This window comes from Erpetoichthys calabaricus, chromosome 2 (assembly GCF_900747795.2).
Source record: "Erpetoichthys calabaricus chromosome 2, fErpCal1.3, whole genome shotgun sequence".
NCBI classification, from domain to species: Eukaryota; Metazoa; Chordata; class Cladistia; order Polypteriformes; family Polypteridae; genus Erpetoichthys; species Erpetoichthys calabaricus.
In genome coordinates this window covers 289,605,771-289,626,077 of record NC_041395.2, presented here as the reverse complement: position 1 = coordinate 289,626,077, position 20,307 = coordinate 289,605,771, and the positions used below count along the sequence as shown (strand labels likewise).

General features: G+C 39.5%; 1 protein-coding gene across 2 annotated transcripts in view; it reads left to right on the top strand.

The window, feature by feature from the left end:
• Positions 1 to 20,307, top strand: part of sufu (suppressor of fused homolog (Drosophila)) — a 91,056-nt gene that overhangs the window by 63,213 nt on the left and 7,536 nt on the right. For both annotated transcript variants that reach the window (XM_028795737.2, XM_028795738.2), the window contains exon 10: positions 11,639 to 11,777. In XM_028795737.2, coding sequence (XP_028651570.1) covers positions 11,639 to 11,777 — 139 coding nt within the window. The remainder of the gene's footprint in view (positions 1 to 11,638; positions 11,778 to 20,307) is intronic.

Sequence of the window (20,307 nt, the reverse complement as noted above, 5' to 3'; positions counted from 1 at the left end):
CAAAAATCTGACTTTCTAAATACTATTACTACTTGTTTAGAGGATATTCAGCAGTGGATGACAAACTTCCTTCAAATAAATGAAAGTAAGACTTATGTTTGGACTGCCTGTGACTCGTTAATATTATGTAAATGATGGCCACAATTGAAAATCCCTGGAAAAGTTGTCTAATGTGACAGGGCATTTAAACTTACTTGCTTTAAACTTTTCAAGATGAAAATATATTACATCTTTCCTGAAGAAGGGGCCTGAGTTGCCTCTAAAGCTTGCATATTGTAATCTTTTTAGTTAGCCGATAAAAGGTGTCATTTTGCTTGGCTTTTCTCTAAGATGAAAATAAAAGGGGAAGTATTTCAGTCATGCACTCAGGGCTCCTAGTAATTCACATTGTCATATTTTTGATCCTATTTTTCTCTAGTGTACGCTGTGGTGTTTATAGTACTATGTAACCGCTTATAATAGTAGTAACTCTTTTGCCCATGCTGGTTTGACTTATCAGTGGCTCAAGGTTTAGTGGGACAGTGCTAGGAGAAAAGTGCTTGAACTGTTGAACTGTAATCTCATAATCCTCTGCGTGGCTGTAATGTACATTAATAAAAGACCACACATCAACCTGACATAATCCTTTAAAATCCTGTTTGCTAAAATATTCTCTTCCAGTGTGCCAGTTGTGTTTATATTGTGGTAGAAGAGCACTATGTACTCGTGTACTACAAAACTTTACAAATGTTGTTGTAAAAAGTTGCAGGTAACCCTTCACCCCATGTTTGGGAGTGGGTTACCAGAAAGTGTACCTATACTATGATGTTTGCAGAGGTGGTTTTCTAGCAGACTACCATATGCATTTGCATTTTGTCCACCCCTGGCCACAACTGAAAATCTTCAGAAAGTTGCATAGCATGGTGCCAGCTTTTTTTTGTCTCCTATTTTATCTGGTGCCTCTGTATCATGGTCCAAGTACCTAACAATCTTCACGAATGATGAGTTGATCATGATGTCCTCAGTAAGTTAATAGGTGTAAGGCTACATTTTTTACATAATATTGTTTTAATTTTGTAATCCTATTACTTTATTCGGTATTCATTGCTAATTAGCCCAAACACTTTTCATCAGTAAATTTAATGGTGCAGTGTTTTTCATGAAGCTGTTTATTGAAAAGGGTTAGAGTAAACAGGACACATTGCAGACAGTTTATCATTTTGCATCATTACAATCCTTTCTGTGATTAGTCTTCTGTTGAGACTAGGGATGACGCACAAACCGATACTTTGGTACCAACTCAATGAGTTTGGAAAATTGTGATGGAACTAGCCATTTTATAGTATCTATAGTACTGAGTGAAAGTCAGTACTGCACTCATTCATGACTGCAAGCAGACAAATTACTCTGGAAGGCACAATAATATGTGAGAAAAATATGAGTAAAAACTACATTTAAAACTGACAGGTAAAGATCTAATACTGCATCCACACGTTGAAAAGAAAAACGGCAGAGGTGTGTGATTGCAGGAATGATTCTTTTATTATTATTCTTAAAAGAAAGTCAAAACAGTTATTTTAATTTTTATCCCATTGCAGAGTCCGTTTTGAAATAGTCATGTGTGCTTCAAGAGTGCAATAATTGACGTGACTGATCACATAGGAGCTATAATTATTCAGTTGTTGTATTACAAACTTGTAAGAGGAGACAGAATGGCAACATGAATCACTTTTTAATACCATGTCCTATACAGTCCCTAAAAAGGAACAGAGTCATTGCTTTCATTCTCTGTTTGCCTTGTGCAAGTCTATAGATGACCGTTTAAGCATCCATCCATTTTTGTAACCAGTTTACACAGTTCAGGGATGGGATCAAACCTTGCATGCACCCACTGTTATACATATAGGAATGTGCACACTACTAGTGCTAACACTTGTAGCAAGTAAACATTGGTGCCATATTTCAGCTGAAGTGCCTATGTGGCTTGTCTGTGCTGGTGATGAAATGAGCTGCCCCGTGTTTTTGGGGTTTTTTTTATACCAAAATATAGTTAGCATAGTGCTTGGAAGCACAATGGACAGTGATTATGCAAGTTTGGGTGATGGGTAAAATTGCTAAATATAAATATGCAAATGCAAAATTTGTCTCATTCATTTGGTTTTTGAACCCAAACTAATGTATATTATTTTAACCCAAAAATGTGACGAGTGTAGTGAATGCACATACTGAATGTCATATACAATATTTGAAAGGTACATTGGTGAATGTAATGCAGTCGGCCAGTTTCACTGCAGATCCATTTCTAATTCTGTATTTGAAGACAGGTTAAGCCACAACAAATTCTTATAAGTCATATAAGAAACTTTGAAACCAGCACAGCAAAGTTTGTTTTATAAGAGTTCTAAAACTGGTTATTATTGTAATTTACTGTGTGTATTCAAACTTGTTAGTTTTTAAGTTTGAATAAATGTAAAAAAAATAATAAAAAAAAATTGTGTGTGTGTGTATATATATCTCTCTATCATCAATTTCCTGGGCATCTCCATTAAAAGAAGTAACAACGCCACCCTGATTACAAGTGTTTTCCGTAAGGAATGCTATTCAGACAAGATATTACACTTTGCCAGTAATCACCCAGCATCTCATAAACGGAGCTGTATTAAAACTTTATTCAGAAGAGTTCACACACATTGTAATAGGAAGGAGACAAAAACGAACGAAAGACGCTATCTTTTCCATCTTTTTACTTCAGATACCCCAAGACATTCATTAAACAATGCCTACACAGGAGACACCAGGGAACCCAGCAAACAATCGACTCCAGTCTGCCCCCCATCCCACCTGGCATACACTTCCTTATTATCACGGAGTGTCAGAAGGTGCAGCACGTATCCTGTCCAAATCAGGCACCAAAATAGCACACAAACCTACGAACAGTCTGCGCACTGGCCTTGTTAATGCCAAAAACAAGAAATCGTCAGCAGAAACATGAAACGCAGTGTATAGCATTCCATGCAGTTCTTGCCCAGCGGTATACATAGGACAAACGTCAAAAAGAATCGCAACACGTATACAGGAATATCGCAACACGTATACAGGAATATCGCAACACGTATACAGGAATATCGCAACGCCGTCAGAAGGAAGGACTCAGATCACCGATTTATACGCATACAAAATCAACCGGACATGCATTTAACTGGGACAATGTGCAAGTAAGATTTAAGGCCAGTACTAAAAGTGCCAGAGAGCTGGCTGAATCTTGGCTATCAAATGAAAACGCCATTAACAGACATTTGGACATAAACCCAGCATATGCAAACTTAAGAAAAACATCCTCATAGTAAATATAACTTTACGACCAATACCCCTCCCAACCCCACCTCATTACCTGCCCCCATTACACTCAACCTAAAAAAAAAACCTTATTTTGCTATATATTGCCTTTGATTCTTGTATGTCTAATTGTTGTCCTCTGATGACGGCTCCTGGCAGGAGCTGAAATCTCAGGAATAAAATCTACTTTATGATACATATGTACGTACATACATAGATGAATGCCATACTGATTGAAGTTTTGGATTATAAATGCTCAAAGTACTCTAAAATAAACCTTTTCAGTACCATCTTGACACTACTTGTGGAAAATTCCACACCTGACCATACTTGCCCCTGTAGAGTTCTGACACTGTATGGTGCCAATTTATCAACCATTGTCACCACCACACCAATGTGCATTACTGACTGTGTTTTTTATTTTTATTTTTTTGTGCTTATTTTCTGTGTCCAGTAACCTTTTAATCACAGCATCATAGGTGGAGACTGAAAGCCTGCCTTTATTTGCTGCTGTTTAACAGCTGATATTTGTATTCTGCTGTTCCTACTTAGCATAAACATTGTTACATGCACAAAATTATTAAACAAAAAAAATGTATAAACTTACCATCAGGCTATGCATATACGGTGTATATGAAACATAAAAAAGTAATGTTTACACTTGGGTCCTATCCACAAAATGTATGTATGTACAGTTAGGTCCATAAATATTTGGACAGAGACAACTTTTTTCTAATTTTGGTTCTGTACATTACCACAATGAATTTTAAGTGAAACAACTCAGATGCAGTTGAAGTGCAGACTTTCAGCTTTAATCCAGTGGGGTGAACAAAATGATTGCATAAAAATGTGAGGCAACTAAAGCATTTTTGTAACACAATCCCTTCATTTCAGGAGCTCAAAAGTAATTGGACAAATTAAATAACTGGAAATAAAATGTTCATTTCTAATACTTGGTTGAAAACCCTTTGCTGGCAATGACAGCCTGAAGTCTTGAACTCTTGGACATCACCAGATGCTGGGTTTCCTCCTTTTTGATGCTCTGCCAGGCCTTTACTGCAGCGGCTTTCAGTTGCTGTTTGTGGGCCTTTCTGTCCAAAGTTTAGTCTTCAACAATTGAAATGCATTCTCAATTGGGTTAAGATCAGGTGACTGACTTGGCCATTCAAGAATTTTCCACTTCTTTGCTTTAATAAACTCCTGGGTTGCTTTGGCTGTATGTTTTGGGTGATTGTCCATCTGTATCATGAAACTCTGCCCAATCAATTTGACTGCATTTAGCTGGATTTGAGCAGACAGTATGTCTCTGAACACCTCAGAATTCATTCGGCTGCTTCTGTCCTGTGTCACATCATTAATAAACACTAGTGTCCCAGTGCCACTGGCAGCCATGCATGCCCAAGCCATCACACAACACACATTGTGTTTTACAGATGATGTGGTATGCTTTGGATAATGAGCTGTTCCACGCCTTCTCCATACTTTTTCTTGCCATCATTCTGGTAGAGGTTGCTCTTGATTTCATCTGTCATCTGTACTTTCATGCAGTCTTCTCTTTATGGTAGACTTGGATATCGATACGCCTACCCCCTGGAGAGTGTTGTTCACTTGGTTGGCTGTTGTGAAGGGGTTTCTCTTCACCATGGAAATGATTCTGTGATCATCCACCGTTGTCTTCCGTGGACATCCAGGTCTTTTTGCGTTGCTGAGTTCACCAGTGCTTGCTTGCTTGCTTTCTCAGGATATACCAAACTGTAGATTTTGCCACTCGTAATATTGTAGCAATTTCTTGGATGGGTTTTTTTCTGTTTTAGCAGCTTAAGGGATGGCTTCTTTCACCTGCATGGAGAGCTCCTTTGACCGCATGTTGTCTGTTCACAGCAAAATCATCCACATGCAAGCACCACACCTCAAATCACCTTCAGGCCTTTTATGTTCTTAATTGATAATGACATAACAACGGACTTGCCCACACCTGCCCATGAAATAGCCTTTGAGTCAGTTGTCCAATTAGTTTTGAGCCCCTGAAATGAAGGGATTGTGTTAAAAAAATGCTTTAGTTGCCTCACATTTTTATGCAATCGTTTTGTTCACCCCACTGAATTAAAGCTGAAAGTCTGCACTTCAACTGCATCGGACTTGTTTCATTGAAAATTTATTGTGGTAATGTACAGAACCAAAATTAGAAAAAAGTTGTCTCTGTCCAAATATTTATGGACCTAACTGTATGTATGTATGTATGTATATCCTCTTTAATCAAACCCCTCTGTGCGTCCATGTGTCCATATGTGTGTGTCTTCTGGTGAAGTGCGCATGCGCGAGGCACTCCTTAATAAAGGACATCATTGCTGGGGAGAGTGCTGATTGGGTAGTCGCGGCCAAGGCGGAAGTACAGGGAAGGGCGGAATGAGTGGCAGAGTCACCGGCCTCTAGCAGATGCTTCAAAGGCCGCCTGACGCGTCACACAAGACGGAGAGGGTGGGACCTATAAAATATCACGCGGCCGATCCAATCGGATTTCGGTAAATGAGGTAGGCAACTTCTGGAAGAACGGTCAGCTCAGCAAGTAAACAACAAAAGAGAGGCTGAAAGACAAAGAAAAATACGAGCAAATAGATCGATTTAAGAAAAAGAAAATGAGCGTCAGAAAAACACTAAAACAAAGACTCAGAAGAGCAAATAGATCTATAGAACAACAGGAAAATGAGCGTAAAAAAAATTCTCAAAGAGAAAGACAAAGATGAGCAAATAGATCTATTGAAGAAGAGGAAAATGAGCGTCAGAAAAATGCCAAAACACACAGAGCTAAAGCTAAAATAAAGAGAGGCAGAATAAGAGATCTTCAGACACAACACATCAATCAACAGCCACAGAGGAGAGGATAAATGTAATGTTAATTATACTTACTGTATTGTCATATGTTTCTATTTTATTTTTATTATTATTTTATATTTAATATAGACTGTACCTACTAATGTTTACGCACTACTGTTCTAGCGCCCGTTATTGTAACGGGCTTAATGTCTAGTTTAATTTAATATATAACAAAATCTTTTCCTTCTCGGAAAGACACTTTGACGCCCCACTAGAACAACCAATTTAAAACAAGATCATGGACATCTAATCTCTCAGTTGTTGGAATGCTTTTGGCAGACACCCTTCATGTGCTCTCAGTTCTTAAAAAATTTTATATGTTCTAGATGGCACGTCAACGACTAAGCAAAGAAGAAAGCAGTGCATCAAAGGGACCCAAAAGTGTTGGAGAGTAAAGAAGGCAAAAAAAAAATACAAAAAAGAACAAAAATAATCTATGTGCAAATTCTGAAAATAAGGAAAGTAATAATCAGCCCAGACCAAGTGGAATTGAAAACCTCGTAGGTCCAATCGGGGTCAGAAATTCATAAAGACGTTCAAAAACATTGGCGCGATACACATGCAGAGCAAGTTAAAGAATATGAAAGTAGTATCAAAAAAAAAAAAGAGTAAAGATCACATTAGCACAAACGGGAATTATTACAGCAAAAAGAGGTTGAATATATGGACATAGGTGATATGTCAGAAATATATAGATATTGTAAGGCTTTGAAGTATAAGTCGGAGACTTGTAGTTAGTCTAATTCGTGTTGCCATCAGGGAAAAGTAGTGTTGCTTTCCAATGAAGAGGCATATCCGTGAGAATTAAGATTTGTTGTTTGGTGAAGGTGAAATCCACAAACACTCCAGGCAAAATATACGCGTCTACAATAATCTCTTCGCGTTCGCATCATTCAATGCTCAAAATGTAGATTTACACAATAATGGACCATACGCTATAAGAATCCGTGGTCCCACAATAAAGCTACGACAAGTTTAATTTCGAAGAAACCACAATTCGGTCAGGTGTATATGATCACGAAGAAGCGATGCAACATGGAATCGAAAGAGTATGTAGCAGTTCACATGAAAATAACAATCTCTTTAAATTGTATATCCAGTTAACCAAACCCAGGGGTGGGTGAGCGAAGCAAGCAGGGGACCCCCAAGTCTAATCATTAATTTTTTTTTTATGTTTCATATACACCTTATTAGTGTGTGTGTGTATGTATATATGTTTGTGTATGTGTATATGTGTGTGTGTGTGTGTGTGTATAATATATATATATACACACAGTGCATCCAGAAAGTATTGACAGCGCATCACTTTTTCCACCTTTTGTTATGTTACAGCCTTATTCCAGAATGGATTAAATTCATTTTTTTCCTCAGAATTCTGCACACAACACCCCATAATGACAACGTGAAAAAAGTTTACTTGAGGTTTTTGCAAATTTATTAAAAATAAAAAAAAAAACTGAGAAATCACTTGTACATAAGTATTCACAGCCTTTGCTCAATACTTTGTCGATGCACCTTTGGCAGCAGTTACAGCCTCAAGTCTTGTTGAATATGATGCCACAAGCTTGGCACACCTATCCTTGGCCAGTTTCGCCCATTCCTCTTTGCAGCACCTCTCAAGCTCCATCAGGTTGGATGGGAAGCATCGGTGCACAGCCATTTTAAGATCTCTCCAGAGATATTTAATTGGATTCAAGTCTGAGCTCTGGCTGGGCCACTGAACGACATTCACAGAGTTGTCCTGAAGCCACTCCTTTGATATCTTGGCTGTGTGCTTAGGGTCGTTGTCCTGCTGAAAGATGAACCGTCGCCCCAGTCTGAGGTCAAGAGCGCTCTGGAGCAGGTTTTCATCCAGGATGTCTCTGCATATTACTGCAGTCATCTTTCCCTTTATCCTGACTAGTCTCCCAGTTCCTGCCACTGAAAAACATCCCCACAGCATGATGCTGCCACCACCATGCTTCACTGTAGGGATGGTGCCAAGTTTCTTCCAAACGTGACGCCTGGCATTCACACCAAAGAGTTCAATCTTTGTCTCATCAGACCAGAGAATTTTCTTTCTCATGGTCTGAGTGTCCTTCAGGTGTCTTTTGGCAAACTCCAGGCGGGCTGCCATGTGCCTTTTACTAAGGAGTGGCTTCCGTCTGGCCACTCTACCATACAGGCCTGATTGGTGGATCGCTGCAGAGATGGTTGTCCTTCTGGAAGCTTCTCCTCTCTCCACAGAGGACCTCTGGAGCTCTGATAGAGTGACCATCGGGTTCTTGGTCACCTCCCTGACTAAGGCCCTTCTCCCCCGATCGCTCAGTTTAGATGGCCAGCCAGTTCTAGGAAGAGTCCTGGTGGTTTTAAACTTCTTCCACTTACGGATGATGGAGGCCACTGTGCTCATTGGGACTTTCAAAGCAGCAGAAATTTTTCTGTAACATTCTCCAAATATGTGCCTTGAGACAATCCTGTCTCAGAGGTCTACAGACAATTCCTTTGACTTCATACTTGGTTTGTGCTCTGACATGAACTGTCAACTGTGGGACCTTATATAGACAGGTGTGTGCCAAATCATGTCCAGTCAACTGAATTTACCACAGGTGGACTCCAATTAAGCTGCAGAAACATCTCAAGGATGATCAGGGGAAACAGGATGCACCTGAGCTCAATTTCGAGCTTCACGGCAAAGGCTGTGAATACTTATATACATGTGCTTTCTCAGTTTTTTTTTTTTTTAATAAATTTGCAAAAACCTCAAGTAAACTTTTTTCACATTGTCATTATGGGGTGTTGTGTGTAGAATTCTGAGGAAAAAAATGAATTTAATCCATTTTGGAATAAGGCTGTAACATAACAAAATGTGGAAAAAGTGATGCGCTGTGAATACTTTCCGGATGCTGTGTGTGTGTGTGTGTGTATATATATATATGTATATAGATATATATATATATATATATACAGTAATCCCTCGCTACTTCGCGGTTCACTTTTCGCGGATTCACGACTTCGCAGGTTTTTAAATACAAGTGATTGCCCGCCTATCGCGGAAGTTATGTTCCAGACCCATCAGCAACAGGAGAAAATCCGCGATATAGAAAGATCATATAAATAAACATTTTTGTAGTTTAAGCCTTAAAATACCCATCCCACATGCTTTAAACACATGTAAACTTATAAAACACACTTTGTTAACACATATGATATGTGGATGTCGGGCTAAGGATATGAGTAACATCTCACTATTATAAAACATTTTAACTTCAGGCAAGACGACAGTGAGACAGGAAAATAGGTGCTGTACACCTAAAAGCCTGGTTGTACAGGCTTTTAAATTATTGACAGGCAGAGGGACAAGCAGCACAAAGCCAGCACAAAGTCCACTTCTCCTTAGCGTTCATTCAACTCCCCACCCCCTTGACAGTGCGCCTCCAGGGAGGGGGGTTTGAGCTAACATGCGTTCAGCCCTCACATACCCACACACACACTCCTCCTACTTCCGAACGCGCAGAGCGACAAGCAGGCATTTTGGCAGAAGCAGCACAAAGTCCATTTATGCTCAGCGTGAATTCAGCTGCCCCCCTTCACAAAGCAAGTGCAGACACATTGACGTCTGATCGCTGCGTGCAGTGTGCAGTGTTGGTCTGAGGTGTTTAAGAATGTACAAAGTGTTTAAGAGCATAGGAAGTGTTTATAAGAGCGTGGGAAAGGTTAACAAGAGTGAGAAAGGTTTATAAGAGTGTGGGAAGGGTTTATAAAGCCTTAAAATATGTATAAATAATAAAATAAATATAGGTCGCTACTTCGCGGATTTTCACCTATCGCGGGGGGCTCTGGAACGTAACCCCCGCGATAGGTGAGGGATTACTGTATATATATACACATGTATATAATCTTCTTTCGGCTGCTCCCATTATGGGTTGCCACAGCGGATCATCTTCTTCCATATCTTTCTGTCCTCTGCATCACCTGCATGTCCTCTCTCACCACAGCCATAAACCTTCGCTTAGGCCTTCCTGATGTAATCCCACCTCCAACTTGAATGCATCCATCACTCCTACCGTAGACCTCACCACTGTTACACTTCCCTCGTACATATCCTATACAACTCTTATGTACTACTTCTGCCACTCCCGACTTCCTCATACAATACCACAGCTCCTCTCGAGGCACCCTGTCATCACTTTTAGCCAACCCACTTGACTGTGATTGCTTAGTCCATATTTATCCAGCTCCCGATGGCACCCTGCACATATAGCCCTTAATGTAAAACACAGAATTGCCTTTTGAGTTCACATTTGGCATATGAAGTAGTTTTGGTTGTTTTCATACTGCTTAGCAGGAAAAGGATCCTGATTAAAGTTTATAAATTATCTTAAAATTTCAATTTGTATTTATTTTCTCAAACAGAAACCTCAGGAAACAGATTTGTGAGTATCTCTTTGCAATCAGTGTATAAAATTTCATACCACTTAGCCTTCAGATTCCTACTGTATCTTTCCCAGATCTCATCTGATTATCTTAGCTGTTACATTTAACTTAACCTTATATTATCATTATTTGTAAACACAGGTTTTTAAAGAGTTTGTTTAAATTGTAAACGAAGGACAAAGAATAATTTATAAAATGGGTTGTTTAAAGACCATTTAATGGAAATCCTTATTACTGAATGTGACATATACATTATAATATGCTGGTTCTTTAGGATACCTTAATTGATCACCTTAATGCTTTTTGAGTGGAGAAACGTGAACTAATGATGGTACTTAGAAGTAAAAAAAAAAAATAAAAAATTTTTCTTTCACAAGTTCCATTTGGGAATTGTCTTTTCTGGTTTTATCTGTAGCCGGTTTCTAAATATTGACCTTTACACATACTTCCTATTAATGTGTGATAGAACATTCTTAGAAAATAAATGGATGTATACATGTTTAATTCAGCTGAGGAAGAGAGGGAATGCAGTACCAATTTAGGCAGCACTGGCTTCAATGTGAAACCTGTGTCTTTGAACAGTTTACCAGTCCATCAAAGGGTCTCTTACCTGAGCCAATTTAGAGTTGCCAATTAATTCAATATGCAGCTAACTGAATTTAAAATGCATCTGATTGTGTTACATTGACGTTGTTGCAACTGTACTGTACTGTAAGTGTATTTCTAAAGTATCATAATTGTTTTTTTCCCTGAAAAAATGGATAAAATCACATGTCTAGTAGCTTGTGGCTTATGCTCTGGGTTTGTTTTTTAAAACAAAAAACTACAGTCCAAAACAGTATTAAATGCTTGCATTTATAACATTTTGCTAGGTTATATAAATTTTAAGCTTTGGTAGCCTTCTGGCCTTGTACACTTTTTTTTTTTTTTTTTAAGCTTTGTCAGCTTTTGCTTAAAATGTACAAGTACCAAAAACATGGGTACTTGTGGGTGTTTGGAACTTTTTTTAAAACTAAATTTGTATTTACTTTAGGGGACGGCTCCTCCATGGTAGACACTTCACCTTCAAAAGTATTACTGGGGATACAGCAATTACATTTGTTTCAATGGGGGTGGAAGGTTCCTTTGCTACTGAAGAGCATCCCTATGCTGCTCATGGCCCTTGGCTCCAGGTAAGTTTGAGATACAGTATTTATTTTGTTCCTGATTGCCTGGGAGCATGTGTTTATAAAACCAGAGAGGAGGTGAGAAGCTGCCTTGAAAATGATGAGAGTCTGAGAACTGGGGTGTTGGTGAAAGGAGGTTGAGGCTAATGAACAGGAAAGCTGCTGAAAGTACATGTAGGTCAAAAGGGCAAATATTATTGAATTACTCTATTATCTGTCTTCAAAAGGTACCTTGGGCAGAATGGTACTCTGTGTGTGCATGTGTTTTTTATATATATGTATATATAATATAATATATATATATAATATATATATACTGTATATACACACACACACACACAGTGCATCCGGAAAGTATTCACAGCGCATCACTTTTTCCACATTTTGTTATTTTACAGCCTTATTCCAAAATGGATTAAATTCATTTTCTTCCTCAGAATTCTATACACAACACCCCATAATGGCAAAGTGAAAAACGTTTACTTGAGGTTTTTGCAAATTTATTAAAAACTAGCGACTTGGCGCACGCTACGCTGCGCGTTGGATGACCACAGTTGAAGGACTCCTTGTTTAAACGCGGCTACCAGTCGTGAACTAGGTCCTTCATCGCACCGCATTTGATTTTTGCATGGGAAACAAAATTTCAAAACAAAACCCATGATTCACGAAATGTGGGACGCAGACTAATCAGAATCGTATACGTTGTGTAAATGGTTGTAAGGAAGAGGAGGATCATACCGTTGAGGACGTCCTGTGCTTGTCGAGGGGGCATGTAGTGGTACTTCATTCTGAAGAGCAAAGCGATGTAGGTCATTTGAGTGGTCTTCATTAACTTCGTCAGTGACATGCAGCACTGTGTCATCGCGTCCGTCACTTTCATTGCACATAGTAATGTCTGTGGAGTCACACAATCCCGTGGCATTCGAGTGGACAGAGTCGAGTACTTCTTGGTAAACAACGTTCTGTGTGAAGTATTTATTAGTATCTTGTAGTAATTTCCTTTGACTTTTGCAAGGCAATATTTTGACTTTCACTTTTGGAAAACGTTTTCCTCTGGAGAAGGCGACATAGAGCTGGCCATGTGTGAAGACAGGCTCAGGTAGGAATATACCTACAAGATCTAGTGTTTGACCCTGCGCCTTATTTATTGTAATAGTGTATGCCAATCGGAGTGGGAATTGCCTTCTGTGCATGTCAAAAGGCAGGTTAGAGTCATCCATAGTATCGAGACCTATCCTGGGGATGAAGACGTGTTGACCACAGTGTTTACCAGTGATTATGTCTGCTTCAAGTAAGTGGTCATGCGTAATGTGTCCTCTCTCTCTGTAGCAATTTGTCTATTACGGTTGTTTTGCAATCGTAAGGACCTCTCATCGGGTGTCTCATTGGCACACTTTTGCCTCTTTCTTTCGCGATCACGTCGTAATGTGTCCTCTCTCTCTGTAGGGGTTTGTCTATTACGATTGTTTTGCAATCGTAAGGACCTGTCGTCGGGTGTCTCATTGGCATGCTTTTGCCTCTTTCTTTAGCGATCACGGCGTAATCTGTCTTCTCTCTCTGTAGGGGTTTCAGTTGCCTTTCATTGTGCGGCAGAGATGCGTCGTTGAGCTAATATGTGTGAATGTTGAGTGTCCGTTTCTTGCGAGCGACTGGCACGCCTTTGCCTCTTTGCTTCGTGATCACGCTGTAATGTGTCTTCTCTCGCAGCAGCAGGTTCAGTTGCCTTTTGTTTTGGCATTGTTCCGTAAGGTGGTCTCCGTACAAGTGCACATGGGTATCTGAAGACAGAAAGGCATAGTGGGCCGGAAGGGAGAAAATAGAAAATCGCGGCTTGAAACACACGAATAGGTGACCAGGGGAACCATCCGACTCAGACGCGGGGCTCAAAATACTCACATGCACAAAGGGGAAAGAACGGAGGGGGGTAAGCAGGAATTCTGAGAGGGGAAGGACTGGGGCTTTTCTACGGGGGCAGCTATACAGCCAAAAGGAACCCGGACACGGACGCCGCTCTGGGCTTTTATTATATAGATAAAAAAAATTGAGAAAGCACATGTACATAAGTATTCACAGCCTTTGCCATGAAGCTCAAAATTGAGCTCGGGTGCATCCTGTTTCCCCTGATCATCCTTGAGATGTTTCTGCAGCTTAATTGGAGTCCACCTGTGCTAAATTCAGTTGATTGGACATGATTTGGAAAGGCACACACCTGTCTATATAAGGTCCCACAGTTGACAGTTCATGTCAGAGCACAAACCAAGCATGAAGTCAAAGGAATTGTCTGTAGACCTCCGAGATGGGATTGTCTCGAGGCACAAATCTGGGGAAGGTTACAGAAAAATTTCTGCTGCTTTGAAGGTCCCAATGAGCACAGTGGCCTCCATCATCCGTAAGTGGAAGAAGTTCAAAACCACCAGGACTCTTCCTAGAGCTGGCCGGCCATCTAAACTGAGCGATCAGGGGAGAAAGGCCTTAGTCAGGGAGGTGACCAAGAACCCGATGGTCACTCTGTCAGAGCTCCAGAGGTCCTCTGTGGAGAGAGGAGAACCTTCCAGAAGGACAACCATCTCTGAAGCATTCCACCAATCAGGCCTGTATGGCAGAGTGGCCAGACGGAAGCCACTCCTTAGTAAAAGACACATGGCAGCCCACCTGGAGTTTGCCAAAAGGCAACCTGAAGGACTCTCAGACCATGAGAAAGAAAATTCTCTGGTCTGATGAGACAAAGATTGAACTCTTTGGTGTGAAAGCCAGACATCACATTTGGAGGAAACCAGGCACCGCTCATCACCAGGCCAATACCATCCCGACAGTGAAGCATGGTGGTGGTAGCATCATGCTGTGGGGATGTTTTTCAGCAGCAGGGACTGGGAGACTAGTCAGGATAAAGGGAAAGATGACTGCAGCAATGTGTAGAGACATCCCGGATGAAAACCTGCTCCAGAGCGCTCTTGACCTCAGACTGGGGCGACGGTTCATCTTTCAGCAGGACAACGACCCTAAGCACACAGCCAAGATATCAAAGGAGTGGCTTCAGGACAACTCTGTGAATATCCTTGAGTGGCCCAGCCAGAGCCCAGACTTGAATCCGAGGCAACTAAAGCATTTTTTTTAACATAATCCCTTCATTTCAGAGGCTCAAAAGTAATTGGACAAATGAAATAACTGGAAATGAAATGTTCATTTCTAATACTTGGTTGAAAACCCTTTGCTGGCAATGACAGCCTGAAGTCTTGAACTCATGGACATCACCAGATGCTGGGTTTCTTCCTTTTTAATGCTCTGCCAGGCCTTTACTGCAGCGGCTTTCAGTTGCTGTTTGTTTGTGGCCCTTTCTGTCCGAAGTTGTCTTCAACAAGTGAAATGCATGCTCAATTGGGTTAAGATCACGTGACTGACTTGGCCATTCAAGAATTTTCCACTTCTTTGCTTTAATAAACTCCTGGGTTGCTTTGGCTGTATGTTTTGGGTCATTGGGCGGCGTTTCATGATACAGATGGAAAATCAATTTGACTGCATTTAGCTGGATTTGATCAAACAGTATGTCTCTGAACACCTCAGAATTCATTCGGCTGCTTCTGTCCTGTGTCACATCATCAATAAACACTAGTGTCCCAGTGCCACTGGCAGCAATGCACGCCCAACCCATCACACTGCCTCTACCGTGTTTTACAGATGATGTGGTATGCTTTGGATAATGAGCTGTTCCACGTCTTCTCCATACTTTTTTTCTTGTCATCATTCTGGTATAGGTTGAACTTGGTTTCATCTGTCCAAAGAATGTTTTTCCAGAACTGTGCTGGCTTTTTTAGATGTTCTTTAGCAAAGTCCAATCTAGCCTTTCTATTCTTGAGGCTTATGAGTAGCTTGCACCTTGCAGTGCACCCTCTGTATTTACTTTGATGAAGTCTTCTCTTTATGGTAGACTTGGATATCGATATGCCTACCCACTGGAGAGTATTGTTCACTTGGTTGGCTGTTGTGAAGGGGTTTCTCTTCACCATGGAAATGATTCTGCGATCATCCACCACTGTTGTTTTCTGTGGACGTCTGGGTGTTTTTGAGTTGCCGAGTTCACCAGTGCTTGCTTTCTTTCTCAGGATGTACCAAACTGTAGATTTTGCCACTCGTAATATTGTAGCAATTTCTCGGATGGGTTTTTTCTGTTTTCGCAGCTTAAGAATGGCTTCTTTCACCTGCATGGAGAGCTCCTTTGACCGCATGTTGTCTGTTCACAGCAAAATCTTCCACATGCAAGCACCACACCTCAAATCAGCTCCAGGCCTTTTATCTGCTTAATTGATAATGTCATAACAACTGACTTGCCCACACCTGCCCATAAAATAGCCTTTGAGTCAATTGTCCAATTACTTTTGAGCCCCTGAAATGAAGGGATTGTGTTAAAAAAAAAATGCTTTAGTTGCCTCACATTTTTATGCAATCGTTTTGTTCAGCCCACTGAATTAAAGCTGTAAGTCTGCACTTCAACTGCATCTGTGTTGTTTCATTTAAAATTAGTTGTGGCAATGTACAGAACCAAAATTAGAAAAAAATTTGTCTGTCCAAATATTTATGGACCCAACTCTATATATGTATATATATATGTATGTACAGTACTGTGCAAAAGGTTTAGGCAGGTGTGAAAAGAAATGCTGTAAACAAAGAATGCTTTCAAAAATGGAAGTGTTAAATCATTTATTTTCATCAATCAACAAAATGCAATGAATGAACAAAAGAGAAATCTAAATCAAATCAATATTTGGTGCGACCACCCTTTGCCTTCAAAACGGGATCAATTCTTCTAGGTACACTTGCACACAGTTTTTTGAAGGAACTTGGCTGGTAGGTTGTTCCAAACATCTTGGAGAACTAACCACAGATCTTCTGTGGATGTAGGCTTCCTCACATCCTTTTGTCTCTTCATGTAATCCCAGACACACTCGATGATGTTGAGATCAGGGCTCTGTGGGGGCCATGCCATCACTTCCAGGACTTCTTGTTGTTCTTTACGTTGAAGATAGTTCTTAATGACTTCGGCTGTATGTTTGGGGTTGTTGTCCTGCTGCAGAATAAATTTGGGGCCAGTCATACGCCTCTCTGATGGTATTGCATGATGGATAAGTATCGGCCTGTATTTCTCAATATTGAGAACACCATTAATCCTGACCAAATCTCCAACTCCATTTGCAGAAATGCAGCCCCAAACATTCAAGGATCCTCCACCATGCTTCAATGTTGCCTGTAGTCACTCATTATTGTACCGTTCTCCAGCCCTTCAACGAACAAACTGCCTTCTGCTACAGCCAAATATTTCAAATTTTGACTCATCAGTCCAGAGCACCTGCTGCCATTTTTCTGCACCCCAGTTCCTATGTTTTCATGCATACTTGAGTCGCTTGGCCTGGTTTCCACGTCGGAGGTATGGCTTTTTGGCTGCAACTCTTCCATGAAGACCATTTCTGGCCAGACTTCTCCGGACAGTAGATGGGTATACCTGGGTCCCACTGGTTTCTGCCAGTTCTGAGCTGATGGCACTGCTGGACATCTTCCGATTTTAAAGGGTATTAAGCTTGATGTGTCTCTCATGTGCTGCACTAAGTTTCCTTGGCCAACCACTGTGTCTGTGATCCTCAACTTTGCCCGTTTCTTTGTGCTTCTTCAAAAGAGCTTGAACAGCACATCTTGAAACCCCAGTCTGCTTTGAAATATTTGTCTGGGAGAGACCTTGCTGATGCAGTATAACTACCTTGTGTCTTGTTGCTGTGCTCAATCTTGCCATGACATGAAACTGTCTTCCACAACCTCACCTTGGTAGCAGAGTTTGGCTGTTCCTCACCCAGTTTTAAGCCTCCTACACAGCTGTTTCTGTTTCAGTTAATGACTGTGTTTCAACCTATGTGTGACATTGATGATCATTAGCACCTGTTTGGTATAATTGGTTGATCATACACCTGACTATAATCCTACAAAATCCATGACTTTGTGCAAGTGTACCTATAAGAATTGATGCTGGTTTGAAGGCAAAAGGTAGTAACACCAAATATTGATTTGATTTAGATTTTTCTTTTGTTTGCTCACTTTGCATTTTGTAAATTGATAACAATAAACAATCATTATTTATATTTCTGAAAGCATTCTTTGTTTACAGCATTTTTTCACACCTGCCTAAAACTTTTGCACAGTATCTTGTGTATATAGACATCTTCCCGTGGAAGTGCTGCAACTTTGAGGATACGCAAGCGAGGCCAGCATGTCGGCAAAATGGGACACGGTCGCTCCTCAGAAACCCCCTCTTAAATGGTGATTCAGTGGGAAACAACTAGCTTTTTTTTTTTTTTTTCTTTTTTTTTTTTTTTTTTTATATATATATATATATATATATATATATATATATATATATATATAATAAACCTTTGCTCGATCAGCTGCTGTCTTGCTACTGATGCCGTGCCACGTGATCTGTATCTCGCGCAGTAATTCTTTTTTTTTCCGGCTCTGGGCGTGGTTAAATCTCTTGGCACAATGTCTCGTCTCACGTGACGCGAGTTCTTGATATTTTTTAGTTTGTATTTTAAAAGCAGAATAAGAATCTGAAAATCTATCAATATCACATTGAAGTTTAATAAAATCTGAAAAGAATGATACAAAACATATATATGTAGGTTTTAAAATGAGGCCAATGTAAAGTATGACAAAAAACATGACATAAAAATGTCACATAAAATCGTTGCACAAACCCGTTGCATTTTTAGGCTTAGGATTTTATATATATATTGATATATAATTATATATATCTATATATAAATAATGCCTTTGTCCAGGCAAAACGAGGTAATATGCCGGAAAGAGTGCTGTCCTCAGACCCACCTCTGTGGGTGTGAAATGCTTAGAGTAGCATTTAAGATTTATTGTATTATTGAAGAATATTCAGTTATGCAATAAATGTGGTGCAATCAATTGTCTCTGTGTATTCTCTTTTTCCAGTATGTCTAGTAGACCATAACTTCATAAAATTCATATGATCAAATTTGCTAATGACATCACACCCATTAGATCAAGTAACAGTGAGACTATATACAACAAAGATGTAGCAAATCTATCAAAATATTGTGATGTACTTTTGCAGCAAATAGCTGATTCAGCCCAGCACAGCTGGTCAGTTTATGTGCATCTGTGTACACAAGAAAATACCAAGATTTGAAAGTCGTCTTGATTCTGTTGGTGCTATAAATTCAAGAAACAAATGGCTACTTAGTATATTTCTTGAGTTTGAGGAAATGTTTTGTGTGAAATGTACTCTTACCCAGCTTCTGTCGTGTCTCATTTTTATATACAGGGTGAGTCAAAATTATGTTAACACTAATGGTACTACTATGTATATACTTATATACAATTTTGTCCTATGTTAACTAATGTTGCCTTACTTTAATTTCTTATTTTGTCTTTTATTTTTCTTTTTTTCATTATGCAAAGCACTTCGAGCTACTTTTTGTATGAAAATGTGATATATAAATAAATGTTGTTGTTTTATTTGTTTAATGGTGTCCGCATAGGTTTCAGTTTCAATAAAACATGTGGGTTTAATAAGCATGTATGTATGTATATATGTGTGTATGTATATGTATATATTGTGTGTATGTATATGTATATATGTGTGTATATATATGTATGTATATATGTATATGTGTATATGTATATGTGTATATGTATGTATGTATATGTATGTATATTAGAATTATTTGTTTTTATTTTTATTGTATATTTGACATTATCTAGGCTAAAGTATAGAGCCATTGTTTGAATCAATTTGTGGATTCTGCAAATTTACTAGGGAGCTCCGCCCCCTGCTCGCTTCGCTCGCCAACCCCTGGTGTTGTGAAATTACAAAGAGCGTGATGTATGAATGAGATATAGCATAGTGTGAAGGTGTAGATGACGCATATAGGAAGCAAATAAAGTTGTCCATGTCCAAAAGAGGTAGATGCCAACTTTGTCCATGGTTTGTACTTGTGATTTGTTGATGGTCATGGCAAAGGCAGGTTTAATGGGGCACTGTCGCCGTTTAAGTGTAAAAGGTAATTCCAGGTCAGAACTTGTAAGGTCAATTCTAGGAATTAGAACAGTATTGTTAGCATGTGATCCTGTAAGAAGTTTTGCTTTAATAACATTGTGTGGCAAGGATATTGACGACTTAACGTGTACCATTGCATAAACCCTGTTTAGTGTTGAGGTTTCTTAATAGCATGATGATTATTCCGTTTTTAAGGTTAAGATTGTGTTGTGGTAATCCGGCTGGGTTAATAGTGTGCAAATATTCTAAGGGGAAATTAAGATGGTCATTGTCGTCATTAGAGTCAACTTTGTCAGAGCTTAGAAAGAGCTGTGCCTCTCCAGGAAGTAATGAAATGACCTGGTTATTAATGTGATCAACATTAATATTTTTTGGACATAATATAGTTTGTTGTGTTAAAAGGGGTATTTGGTGTAATGAGATTGCTGTTCCAAATATCTCCGTAACTCTTTTGAAAGCAATGCC